Genomic DNA, 12062 nt, shown 5'->3' with positions numbered 1-12062 from the left:
CTGACGTCGTCCTCTGCCTTCCCCTCTCCTGCTCGTTGTCACTTCTGCCTTGGCCTCTCTAAAATCGGTGCCTTCTTCTCCATCCAAACCGCTGGCCCAAGCAGCCGTCGGAGCCCGGCTCGACTTCTGCGTCGGCCCCCTCGCCTCCGGCCTCTCCCCTCTCCGGGTCGTGCTTCACCTGGCCGCCCGGATCGCTCGCCTGCGGCACCGTTCCGCGTCCCCTTCTCCTCCCACGCCTCAAAACCCCACGGTGGTTACCCGTCCGTCCCCGCGCCAAACGGAAATTCCTCACCGTCGGCTTCGCGGCCTCTCAAACACCCAACTTTTATCTTCGGTTCCTTCCCCTTCGACGACTGACAGACCACCACTCTCCCTCTTCGAAACCCTACCAAACTCCCATCTCCTCCGGGAAGCTTTCTCTGACGAATCTCTCGTCTCCCCATCCTATTCTCCCTCGTCGTCTGTGCACTTTAATTCTCATCCCTCCCCGGCCACAACATACTTTCTCACCCCGTTACTTCCACTCCCTGTAATTTATTTAAACATCTCTCTCCCAAGAATTCGGTACGGGTGCTCGATAAATACCACCGATGGAGGATGGGGGTTCGGGCGGGCACCGGGTCCGTCTGGCCCACCCCGCCCGTCTACACTACGGTCCTCGGGCGGGGGCGGTGGGTTCTCGGGGCGGAAAGGGGCCGCAGCTGACAGCTGGAGCCGGGGGTGGGGAATCGACCCGGTCGGGCGACGGAGACGATAATAATCTCGATGCATCTGCAGGTGACTCCGTCCCCTCATTTCTCGGAACACTCAATCGTAATAATTTAACTGTGGCGCCCGCCAGGCGCTTACTGTGTGCCGGGGACTGTACTGAGCGCCGGAGTAGACGGCGGGTAATCGGGTCGGACAGTCGCGGCCCCACGCGGGGCTCCGTCTTCATCCCCATTTGACAGGGGGACGTAACCGAGGCACAGAGAGGTGACCTGACCAAGGTCACGCAGCGGGCAAGCGGTGGAACCGGGATTAGAACCCAGGTCTTCTGACTCCCAGGCCCGGCTAGGCCACGCTGTTTCTCACAAGGTGCGGGGGGGGGGGGGGAATCTCGTCGGTGTCTCTGGAGACGGGGGGCAGCGGTGAATCTCAGCACAACGGGGAGGTTTGGGGGGGGGCTCTGCTTTAGTCCTGGGGGGAGAGTCCGGGAAGGAGGAGGGGCTCTGCCCCCCGGATGGACGGTGGACTGGGGGGGGGGGGGTCCTGCTCCCTTCCCATCACGCCGCTTGTCCGGCCCGAGAGGCACACGTCGGGTGGAGTGGAGAGAGCCAGGACTGCCGCAGTCAGCCGTGTGGGGAACTGGGCATTCCTTTTTTGGAAAAAAAAATCGTATTTATTGAGCGCCTACCCTGTGCCGGGCACTGTTCTAAGCACCTGTTATTATTAAACTAATCCGGTTGGACTCGGTTCCCGTCCCACCTGGGACTCACAGTCTTAATCGCATTTTAGAGCCGGAGTAACGGAGGCAGGGAGCAGTGAAGCGACCCGCCCGTGGGCACGCAGCAGACCAGGGGTGGAGTGGGGATTAGAACCCAGGGCCCTCCGACGCGCAGGCTTTGGTGACTAGGCCACGCCGCTTCTCCAAGGCGCTTCTCTGGTACGGGAGCCAGAGTCCCGATCACCCCCTTCCCCAGCCTGGGGAGACCCCCGGGAAGGGAGTCGATCAGTCAGTCGTATCTTCTGGACGCTTACTGTGTGCAGAGCACTGTACTAAGCGCTCGGGAGGCACGACGCTAGAAGACTGGGAGCTCGGGGTGGGCAGGGGACGTGTCCGTTGGTTGCACTGTACTCTTCCGAGCGCTCAGGAAGTGCAACCGAGTGACAGCGAACATTCCCGGCCCACAAGGAGTTTCGAATAAGGGTTCTACTCCCGGCTCCGCCGCTTGTCTGCTCGGTGACCCTGGGCCAGTCACTTCGCTTCTCTGGGCCTCAGTGACCTCATCTGTAAAAGGGGGACTGACGCCCTGAGCCCCACGTGGGACAGGGACTGTATCCACCCCAGCGCTTAGAACAGAGTAAGCGCTCGATGCCCGTAGAGGAGCGACTGCCGCTCTGACCCCCGGCCCCAGCTTCCCTCCCTGGCAGAGCCGGGCCGGACGGTCGGCGTACGGTCCATTCAGGTCTCGGGCGGGTTGGCGCCGGCCCCCCGGTCGTCCCCGGGCCCGTCCCCGCGGACGACCCGGAAGGGCCCGCCGTGTCCGGGCACCACGACGTCGGCCGCGGCCAGCACCCTGCGCCGGCTCCGCTCCTGCGCGGCGGGGTCCTCGCTCAGCTCCCGCCAGCCGTCCCCGTCCCCCTCGCGCTCGAAGACGTCGCCGGCCACCAGCACCGTGCCCAGGGCCGTGCCGGCCACGGCCACGCTGACGTCCCCCGCGCCCCCGTGCCCGGGCGTGGCCCACACCTCCAGCCCCGGGCCCAGCCGCAGGGGCCGCCCTTCCGCCAGCCCGTGGGGCAGGTAGGTGCCGCCCGGCAGGCACAGGTCGCGGGAGACCAGGAGGCAGGCGTCGGGGAACAGGCCCAGGTTGCCCACGTGGTCCGAGTGGCCGTGCGTGGCCACCACCAGCCCCACGTCCCCCGGGGCCAGGCCCTGGCCGGACAGGGCCTCCAGCAGGGCCCCGCGGGACCAGGGCCCCGCCGTGTCCACCAGGACGGGGCCGGCCGCCGCCCGCTCCAGGGCCGCCCGGGCCTCGGCGCCCCGGGGGGAGCCGGGGCCCGAGGCGGCGGGGTCCCGGCCCCCCGGGCCCGGCGTGGGCACGATCAGGGTGACGGAGCCGTCCGCCCTCACGGCCCCCCGGTCCCCCTCGGGCTCGGCGTAGCCCCGCAGCAGGACGCAGACGGAGTAGGGGTCCCCGGGGATCAGCAGCGGGGGGGTCCCCGGCAGCGGCTCCGTCCGCACGAGGCAGGTCATGGCTGGCGGGGTTGGGGTGGGAGAGAGAGAGAGAGAGAGAGAGAGAGAGATGGGGTTATCGCGGTGCCCCCGAGGGCTCCCGTTCCCCCCGGATTCAATCAGTCGTATTTATTGAGCGCTTCCCGGGCGCAGAGCACCATACTACGCGCTTGGAAACCGCAATACAGCGATTAACGATGGTATTTGTTAAGCGCTTACTCTGTTCTAAGCGCCGAGGTAGACACAAGGTCGTCGGGTCGTCCCGCACGGGACTCTTCATTATTTTACAGATGAGGTCGCTGAGGCCCGGAGAAGCGAAGTGTCTTGTCCAAGGTCACCCAGCTGGTAAGCGGCGGAGCCGGGATTAGAACCCACGACCTCTGACTCCCAAGGCCGGGCTCTTTCCACTGAGCCGCGCGGCTTCTCTTGAGACGATCCCTGCCCGCAGCGGACTTACAGTCTAGAGCGGAGGGGGCAGATAGACATCAATGCAAGTAATAAGCAGCCCGGCGGAGAGAAGCAGCGTGGCTCAGTGGAAAGCGCCCGGGCTGGGGAGTCCGAGGTCATGGGTTCGAATCCCGGCTCTGCCACCTGTCAGCTGCGTGACTGGGGGCAAGTCACTTCGCTTCTCTGGGCCTCGGTGACCTCATCTGGAAAATGGGGATGAAGACTGGGGGCCTCAGATGGGCCAACCTGATGACCCTGTATCTCCCCCAGCGCTTAGAACAGTGCTCTGCACATAGAAAGCGCTTAACAAATACCGACGTTATTAAATAATATTAAAAATAAAGCCTTAAATGATTAAGGCTTCCTGGAGGAGGTGCGCCTTCAGTAGGGCTTTGGGAGGGGGGGGGAGAACGAATGGTAGCGCCCTTCGCCCCCCTTCGGTAATGGTACGTTCCACCTCTCCCGCCCCTCCCACCCCCGAATGGTTGCGCCCCAACCCGCCCCTCCGATAATGGTATGTCCCACCCACCCCTCCCTCGCGGACGCTACCACTGAGGAATGGGGGCGCCCGTTCCCCCTCCGACCTCGAATGGTAGCACCCTCCCCCCCCACTTCGGGAATGGTATCTCTCACCTCCTCCCTCGCCGACGCTACCACTGAGGGGTGGGGGCGCCCGTTCACCCCTCCGCCGCCGAATGGTAGAGCCCCCCCCCCAGCCGGGAGCGGTGTCACCACCCCTGTCTTCTCCCGCTATGGTTTCGCCCACGCTCCTCCCCGCGCCCCTCCGAGATGGTTCCTCCCGCGCTGCCCAGCGGCTTCCCTTTCGCCCCGGCCGCCATCGCCCTTCTTTCCGCAAAAGGACATTTTTGGCCCCCGTCCCCTCCTTCTCCCCACCCCAGGCGGCCCTCTTCATACCCACCCTCGGAATCGATCCCGGTCTGAGGAAAAAGGGCCCAAAACCTCGGTCCGGCGCAGCCACGCGGCGGAAACCGGCCGGCAGACGTCACTTCCGGCGGCAGCGAGTGACTCCGCGCATGCGCCGGCGCGCCCAGCATCGCCGTCGCCTTGACAACCGCACACGTGGACCGGGATGCCCCTTCATTCATTCATTCAATAGTATTCATTCATTCAAAGTATTTATTGAGCGCTTACTATGCGCAGAGCACTGTACTAAGCGCTTGGAATGGACAATTCGGCAACAGATAGAGCCCATCCCCTGCCCAACGACGGGCTCACAGTCTGGGAGCCGACTTTAGAAAAGAGCTTTAATGGCACTCTGGAAAAAGAGAGGGCAAAGAGGGGGAGGACTGCGGGGCTTAGCAGAAAGAGCCCAGGCTTGGGCGTCAGAGGGTGTGGGTTCTAATCCCGCCTCCGCCACTTAATAATAATAATAATAATAATAATTCTGATATTTGTTAAGCGCTTACTAGGTGCCAAGCACCATTCTATGCGCTGGGGTCCAAGCACAAGGTCATCAAGTGGTGCCACGTGGGGCTCCCGGGCTTCATCCCCATTTGACAGATGAGGCAACCGAGGCCCAGAGAAGCGAAGCGACTTGCCCAGAGTCACCCAGCAGACAAGCGGCAGAGCCGGGATTAGAACCCGCGTCCTCTGGCTCCCAAACCGGGGCTCTTTCCTCCCGTGTCACGCCGCTTCGCACTGTACACCGTACTAAGCGCCGGGATAGATTACAGACTAATCAGGTCGGATCCAGTCCCCGTTCCACCTGGGGCTCACGGTCTTAATCCTGAGGGAACTGAGGCCGGGAGAAGTGAAGCGACTCGTCCGAGGTCACCCAAGGTGGAAGATCAAAACTCCGAAGGGTCGTGATGGGAGTCCACGGGCCTTTCTTTTCCTTCTCTCTCTTCCTCTTCTCCCTCCTCTTCCTCATCTTTCCCCGTCCAGGTTTCCTGCAGGCAAGCTGGGGAGGGGCGGCGTGGTCGGCCCCTGGGCTCCCCCGCCCTCCCTCCCTCCCTCCCTCCGACCCCCGCCGCCGAGGAGCCCAAGGGCGAAGAAGCGGAGCCGGCGGTGGAAACGGCTCCCCGAAGGCGGTTGCCCCCGCCCCAGGTCTGCTGAGCAGGAAAGCGTGAGGGGTGGGGTTGTGGTTTGGGAGCTCTGAGCCCGCAGGCCCGGGTTTGCAGAAGTCAGAGGGGAAGGGGGGAGGCCTGGGTGGGGCAGATGAGGGGTGGGAGGGTGGGGAAGGGGGCGGCTCACCGGTCTCCCCCTCCTTCAGCACGTGACCTTCACACAGGAAGGCCTGCAGCGGCTCCCCTTGGTGCCGGAAGTACCAGTCCTCCACCACGTCCTCGAAGCGCTCCAGCATCGTCTCACACTGCGAGAACAGCAGTGGTGGTATTTGTTAGGCGCTCACCCTGGGCCGCGCACCGGTCGAAGCGCTGGGGGAGATTCAGGGTCATCAGGTGGTCCCACGCGAGGCTCACGGTTAATCCCCGTTTTACAGATGAGGTCACTGAGGCCCAGAGAAGTGACTCGCCCAAAACGAGGGGGACGGTGATGGGGGCGTTTGCCAAGCGCTTGCTACGGCTCGTGCGCCGTTCTAAGCGCTGGGGCTGATGAGAATAATAATCATAATGATGGTACGTTAAGCACTTACTATGTGCCGAGCACTGTTCTCGGCCCTGGGGCTGATGATGATGATAATGACGGTATTTGTTAAGCACTTACTATGTGCCGAGCACTCTTCTAAGCATGGGGGCTGATAATAATAATGATGGTAATGATGACGGTGTTTGTTAAGCACTTACTATGTGCCGAGCACTGTTCTAAGCGCTGGGGCTGATAATAATAATGGTATTTGTTAAGCCCTTATTATGTGCCGAGCACTGTTCTAAGCGCTGGGGCTGATAATAATAATAATAACAACGGTATTTGTTAAGCCCTTATTATGTGCCGAGCACTGTTCTAAGCGCTGGGGCTGATAATAATAATAATGATGGTATTTGTTAAGCCCTTACTCTGTGCCAAGCACTGTTCTAAGCACTGGGGGGATAGAAGGTAATCAGGTTGTCCCACGTGGGGCTCCCAGTCTTCATCCCCAGTTTCCAGCTGAGGTAACTGAGGCACAGAGAAGTTAAGTGACTTACCCAGCGTCACCCAGCTGCCAAGCGGCAGAGCCGGGATTAGAACCCACCACCTCCGACTCCCAAACCCGGGCCCTTCCCACTAAGCCACGCCGCTTCTCCGACACCAGGTAAGCAGCTGGGACCCAGTTCCCCGTCCCGCAGGGGGCTCCCAGCCTTCATCCCCATCTTCCAGATGAGGGAACCGAGGCCCAGAGAAGCGAAGTGACTGGCCCGAGGCCACACGGCGGACAGGCGGAGGAGCCGGGATTAGAACCCCGGGCCCTCCGACTCCCAGGCCCGGGCTCCGGCCACCAGGCCCCGCTGCTTCCGCCGTCGGGCGGACGGCGGAAAGGGAAGGGGTCGGGAGAAGCAGCGTGGCTCAGTGGAAAGAGCCCGGGCTTGGGAGTCAGAGGTCATGAGTTCCAAGCCCGGCTCTTGGCAGCTGGGTGACTGTGGGCGAGTCACTTCACTTCTCCGAGCCTCAGTTACCTCACCTGTGAGCCTCACGTGGGACGACCTGATTCCCCTGTGTCTCCCCCGGCGCTTAGAACGGTGCTCGGCACATAGGAAGCGCTTAACAAGTACCAACGTCATTATTATCATTTGTCCTCTCACGGTCCCATCTCTTCCCCGTCACCATCCCCGCCTCCGTCGCGTCGGGGCCTTCATCGTCCTTCTCTTCCCTCCACGAGGGCTCTTCGTCAGTGAGCAACGGGCAGAGCACCGTACTGAACGCTCGCGGGGGGCCCGGTACCCCGGAGCGGGTCGACACGTAGCCACGGGGGGCTCGCCCTCTACCCCTCCTGTGGTCTAGGCAGCCTCAGCCTCCCCGCCAACCCTCGTCTCCCCTCTCCCTCCGCCTCCCCACCTGCTGCTTGAGGTGTGTCACCTCCACGCTGGGCTCATCCCAGAGCTCGGGGGGGATTCCCAGGTCCACCTTCACCCCCCGCTGCACCAGATTCTTCAGCGTCGTCATGGTCTCGCTCTGCCCCTGGTGGGATAAATAACGATGTCGGGATCTGTGAAGCGCTCACTACGTGCCGAGCACCGTTCTGAGCGCCGGGGGAGATACGGGGGCATCGGGTTGGCCCCCGTGAGGCTCGCCGTTAATCCCCACGAGGGGCTCGGCCCGGGCAGAGGGGCAGCACGAGGGGATGCGGCAGGCGGGTGGGCGGGGCGTCATTCGATTTATCGAGCGCTTACTGTGTGCGGGGCACTGGACTGAGCGCTTGGGAGAGCACGCTATAACAAAGACGCCTCCATTCAGTCGTCGCGCGCAGCGCTGCCTACCGCAAAGGACGCGGGCCTGGGACCCGGCCCTCATTTAGATATTACAAACCGCTTGATTACCCGTATTAACGTCGGCCTCCCCCTCTAGACCGCCGGTGTTTAGGAGCCTTTACTGCGTGCCGAGCCCTGACCTAAGCGCTCGGGCGAGGACAGTCCAAGAGAGATGGCAGACGCGTTCCCCGTCTGGAGGAGTCCCCCGATCGTAAGCTCGCCGTGGGCAGGGGAGGTGTCCGTTGACTGTATCGCACTCTCGCCAGCGCTCGGTACAGCGCTCCGCGCACGGTAAGCGCTCAACAAATACGACCCAGCGAACCGACTGAACGAGAAAGGCTTCCAGTCCAGAGAGGGAGCCGAGCCATGAATGTAAAGAAATTACGGACGTGTCCGTAAGTGGCGGGGACGGCGGCGGCTCTCCTCTCTGGTCCTCGCCCAAGCGCTCAGCACAGCGCTCAGCCCCCCGTGAGTGCCATGGGACGACGGCGGTACCTTGGCGTAGCGTAAGCTGCCCTTGCGCTCGGCGTGGACTTTGTAGTCGAGGATGCGGTCACACAGGTGATCTAACGCTTCCTCCAGGCGGGTCTCCCTAGGAGGGGCAGAGGGGAAGGCCGAGGGGGCAGGTGAGGAGAGCGCGGGCGGAACTCTCCCCCCAGCCCGCCTCCACGGGGGACGGCCTCCTGCCCTCCAAACCTCTCCTCCTGCACCTCGAACCCAGCCCACACACTTGGCTCCTCGAACTCCAACCTTCTGGCTGTCCCTCGGCCCCGCCCCGTGCCGCCCACCTCCCGGCTCGGGCCCGGCGCGCCCTCCCTCCTCCCATCCCGCGGACGATGGCTGTCCTTACCGAAGGCCGGTCTCCTCCTCCGAGGATAACTGTGCTATTTGTTAAGCGCTTACTATGTGCAAAGCACTGTTCTAAGCGCTGGGGGATACAAGGCGATCAGGCTGTCCCACGTGGGGCTCGCAGTTTTGATCCCCATTTTACAGATGAGGGAACTGAGGCACAGAGGAGCGACTCGCCCGAGGTCCCACAGCTGACTAGCGGCGGAGCCGGGATTAGAACCCGTGACCTCCGACTCCCAAGGCCGCGCTCTTTCCACTGAGCCGCGCCGCTTCTCAAGCCCTCCCCGACTAAACCTTCTAATCCCGCCCCCTCCCGCCTCGCCCTGACTTGCTCCCTTTCGTTCATTCGATTGTATTTAATCGAGCGCTCGCTCCGTGCAGCGCACTGTACTGAGCGGCAAAATGTACTCATTCCCCTCCCCCAGCCCCGTCAGTGGGCAGGGAGTGTCTCCATCTGTTGCCGAATTGTCCATTCCAAGCGCTTAGTCCACGGCTCTGCACGTAGTAAGCGCTCAATCAGTACATCGGTAGAGCAGCAGCGTGGCTGAGCGGAAAGAGCACGGGTGTGGGAGTCCGCGGTCGTGCGTTCGAATCCCGGCTCCGCCACTTGGCGGCTGCGTGACTGCCAAGTGGCAGAGCCGGCCGAGAGCCCCGGGTGGGAAGGGTCTGGGTTCGACCCGATACCCCCACCAGGGCTTAGCACGTCGCCGGGCACGCGGTCCGCGCCTCGAAACCATCAGCCGCAAATACAGCGTCGAATCCGCTGCCCCGGCGCTTAGAAGAGCGCTTGGCGCACGCTTTAGAAGTACCGCGATTATCATCGCGACGATGACGAGTCGCCCCCCCGTGACCCGGCCGGGGGTCTCGGCCGCTCCCCTCCCGTCCCCCGTCCCCCCCCGCCAAACCCCAGACTCACGAGGTGCTGTAGGGGACGCGCCTCTTCCTGCCGCCGGTGTCCAGCACCTGCCCCAGCTCCAGAACCTCCCGCGACCCGCTGCTCCGGCCCAGCTCCCCCTGCAGCTCCGAGCTCAGGTACTTGCACACTGCGACGGAAAGCGGGGGACGGGGCGGGGAGGGGGAGACACGGGGAGCGAGGCTGGATCGAGGGGGAGCGGACCCCCGGGAGGCGGAGGCCGGGGGGGGGGCGGGGGCACGGCTTGGAGGGATGGGGATGGGACGGGGGAAAGGCAGGGAGAGAGAGAGGTCGGCGTGGAGGAAAGAAAAAGTCACCCTGCTCCGCTCTGGCGTCTCGGCAGAGCCGAGGGGTCGGGGGCAGCGGCGCTTAGAGGGTCGTGGGTTCGAACCCCCGGCTCCGCCCCACGCCCGCCGGGGTGCCCGCTTCACGTCTCTGAGCCTCAGTCTGTAAAATGAGGCTGAAGAGGGCGAGCCTTGAGAAGCGGCGGGGCTCAGTGGAAAGGGGCCGGGCTTGGGAGTCAGGGGTCACGGGTTCTGATCCCGGCTCCGCCGCCTGTCAGCTGGGTGACCGTGGGCCAGTCACTTCTCTGGGCCTCAGTGACCTCTTCTGTCAAATGGGGATGAAGACCGTGAGCCCCCCCGTGGGACAACCAGATTCCCCTGTGTCTACCCCAGCGCTTAGAACGGTGCTCTGCACCTAGTAAGCGCTTAACAAATAGCAACATTATTATTATTATTTACTTCGCTTCTCTGGGCCTCAGTGACCTCATCTGGAAAATGGGGATGAAGACTGGGAGCCCTACATGGGACAACCCGATGACCTCGTATCCACCCCGGCGCTTAGAACAGTGCTCGGCACACAGTAAGCGCTTAACAAATACCAACATTATTATGTGGGACAGGGACTGTAGCTACCCAAGGCTCGGCACGTGGTAAGCGCTCAACAAGTACCGTGATAAATTATGATTTGTAGATATTCATTCATTCAACAGTATCTATTGAGCGCTTACTTTGTGCAGAGCACTGGACTAAGCTGGGTGGGCCCGGGGGGCTGTTCTGACCTCCGACCCGAGGTTCTTCTCTTCTTAGCGGCCACCGCCCCCCGCTGCAGGGACGAGACCGAGAAGCAGCGTGGCCTGGTGGCTAAGCCAGCGTGGCTCAGTGGAAAGAGCCCGGGCTTGGGAGCCAGAGGTCGTGGGTTCGAGTCCCGGCTCCGCCCCTTGGCAGCTGTGGGACTGTGGGCGAGTCACTTCGCTCCTCTGGGCCTCGGTTCCCTCATCTGGAAAATGGGGATTAACTGGGAGCCTCACGGCGGACAACCTGATGACCCTGCATCTCCCCCAGCGCTTAGAACGGTGCTCGGCACATAGTAAGCGCTTAATAAACACCAACGTTATTATTAAGCCCGGGCCCGGGGGTCAGAAGGACCTGGGTCCTAATCCCGGCTCCGCCACCGGTCTGCTGGGTGACCTTGGACCGGTCACTTCTCCAGGCCTCAGTTACCTCATTAATAAAAGGGGGATGAAGACTGTGAGCCCCATGTGGGACAGGGACCGCGTCCCACCTACCTACCCCAGCGCTCAGTACACCGCCTGGCACGTAGTAAGTGCTTAAATACCATAAAATAATAAAAAAGCTACCCTTCCGCGTCATTCCCTCTCCCGCCCTGACTTTTATAGGCGTCAGGCAGGGATCGAGTCACTCCGCTTCAGGATGACTAATGGGGGAGGAGGACTAGGGATGGTGGGATTCGCTCTCGGCTCCAAATCCCTCGGCTCCTCCGTCCCTCAGAGGAGGGGGTTTCAAGACCGTAACCCCCGTGGGGGACAGGGACCACCCGGGCGCCGGTAGAGAAGCTGCGTGGTTCGGCGGAAATAATAATGTTGGTATCTGTTAAGCGCTTACTATGTGCCGAGCACTGTTCTAAGCGCTGGGGTAGACATAGGGGAATCGGGTCGTCCCACGTGGGGCTCACAGTCTTCATCCCCATTTTACAGATGAGGGAACTGAGGCACGGAGAAGTTAAGTGACTCGCCCACAGTCACACAGCCGACAAGTGGCAGAGCTGGGATTCGAACTCACGAGCCCTGACTCCAAAGCCCGTGCTCTTTCCACTGAGCCACGCTGCCCGGGCTTGGGAGTCACAGGTCGTGGGTTCTAATCCCTCATCAGCTGTGTGACTTTGGGGCAAGTCACTTTTCTGGGCCTCAGTTCCCTCATCTGTCAAATGGGGATGAAGACCGGGAGCCCCACGAGGGCCAGCCCGATCACCCTGTATCTCCCCCAGCGCTTAGAACGGTGCTCGGCACATAGTAAGCGCTTAACAAACGCCAACATTATCATTATCATTATTATTATTAAGTACAGCCCGGCAGCGGGGGGAGAAGCCAAGCTGGGGAGGGGAAGGAGGCTCTGAACGTTTAATAATAATAATGTTAATGTTGGTATTTGTTAAGCGCTTACTATGTGCCGAGCACCGTTCTAAGCGCTGGGGGAGACGCAGGGGAATCAGGTTGTCCCACTGTGGGGCTCCCAGTCTTCATCCCCATTTG

The 12062-nt window shown here is 62.1% G+C and overlaps 2 protein-coding genes across 2 annotated transcripts in view; both read right to left on the bottom strand.

Moving 5' to 3' along the window:
* Positions 1 to 2031: 2031 nt before the first annotated feature.
* Positions 2032 to 4402, bottom strand: MBLAC1 (metallo-beta-lactamase domain containing 1). Its single transcript, XM_029055051.1, has 2 exons — positions 4302 to 4402; positions 2032 to 2958 (listed from the first exon to the last, which is right to left on the bottom strand). The coding sequence occupies exon 2, from the start codon at positions 2954 to 2956 to the stop codon at positions 2165 to 2167; it is 792 nt and encodes a 263-aa protein (XP_028910884.1). The 5' UTR covers positions 2957 to 2958; positions 4302 to 4402; the 3' UTR covers positions 2032 to 2164.
* Positions 4403 to 4942: 540 nt separating this feature from the next.
* The window catches only part of CNPY4 (canopy FGF signaling regulator 4), a 10244-nt gene continuing 3124 nt past the window's right edge, over positions 4943 to 12062 (bottom strand). The window contains exons 5-9 of the mRNA XM_029055539.2: positions 9512 to 9691; positions 8242 to 8338; positions 7334 to 7456; positions 5597 to 5714; positions 4943 to 5303 (exon numbers count right to left, since the gene is read on the bottom strand). Of these exons, the coding sequence (XP_028911372.1) occupies positions 5191 to 5303; positions 5597 to 5714; positions 7334 to 7456; positions 8242 to 8338; positions 9512 to 9691 (631 nt within the window). The 3' untranslated portion in view covers positions 4943 to 5190. The remainder of the gene's footprint in view (positions 5304 to 5596; positions 5715 to 7333; positions 7457 to 8241; positions 8339 to 9511; positions 9692 to 12062) is intronic.

Source organism: Ornithorhynchus anatinus, chromosome X5 (assembly GCF_004115215.2).
Source record: "Ornithorhynchus anatinus isolate Pmale09 chromosome X5, mOrnAna1.pri.v4, whole genome shotgun sequence".
NCBI lineage: Eukaryota > Metazoa > Chordata > Mammalia > Monotremata > Ornithorhynchidae > Ornithorhynchus > Ornithorhynchus anatinus.
The sequence above is the reverse complement of the archived record's forward strand: the minus strand, read 5'-3'. Positions and strand labels throughout refer to the sequence as shown.

Bases quoted from the DNA above. Each gene is read 5' to 3' on its own strand.
- MBLAC1 (XM_029055051.1), bottom strand. From the start codon at position 2,956: ATGACCTGCCTCGTGCGGACGGAGCCGCTGCCGGGGACCCCCCCGCTG.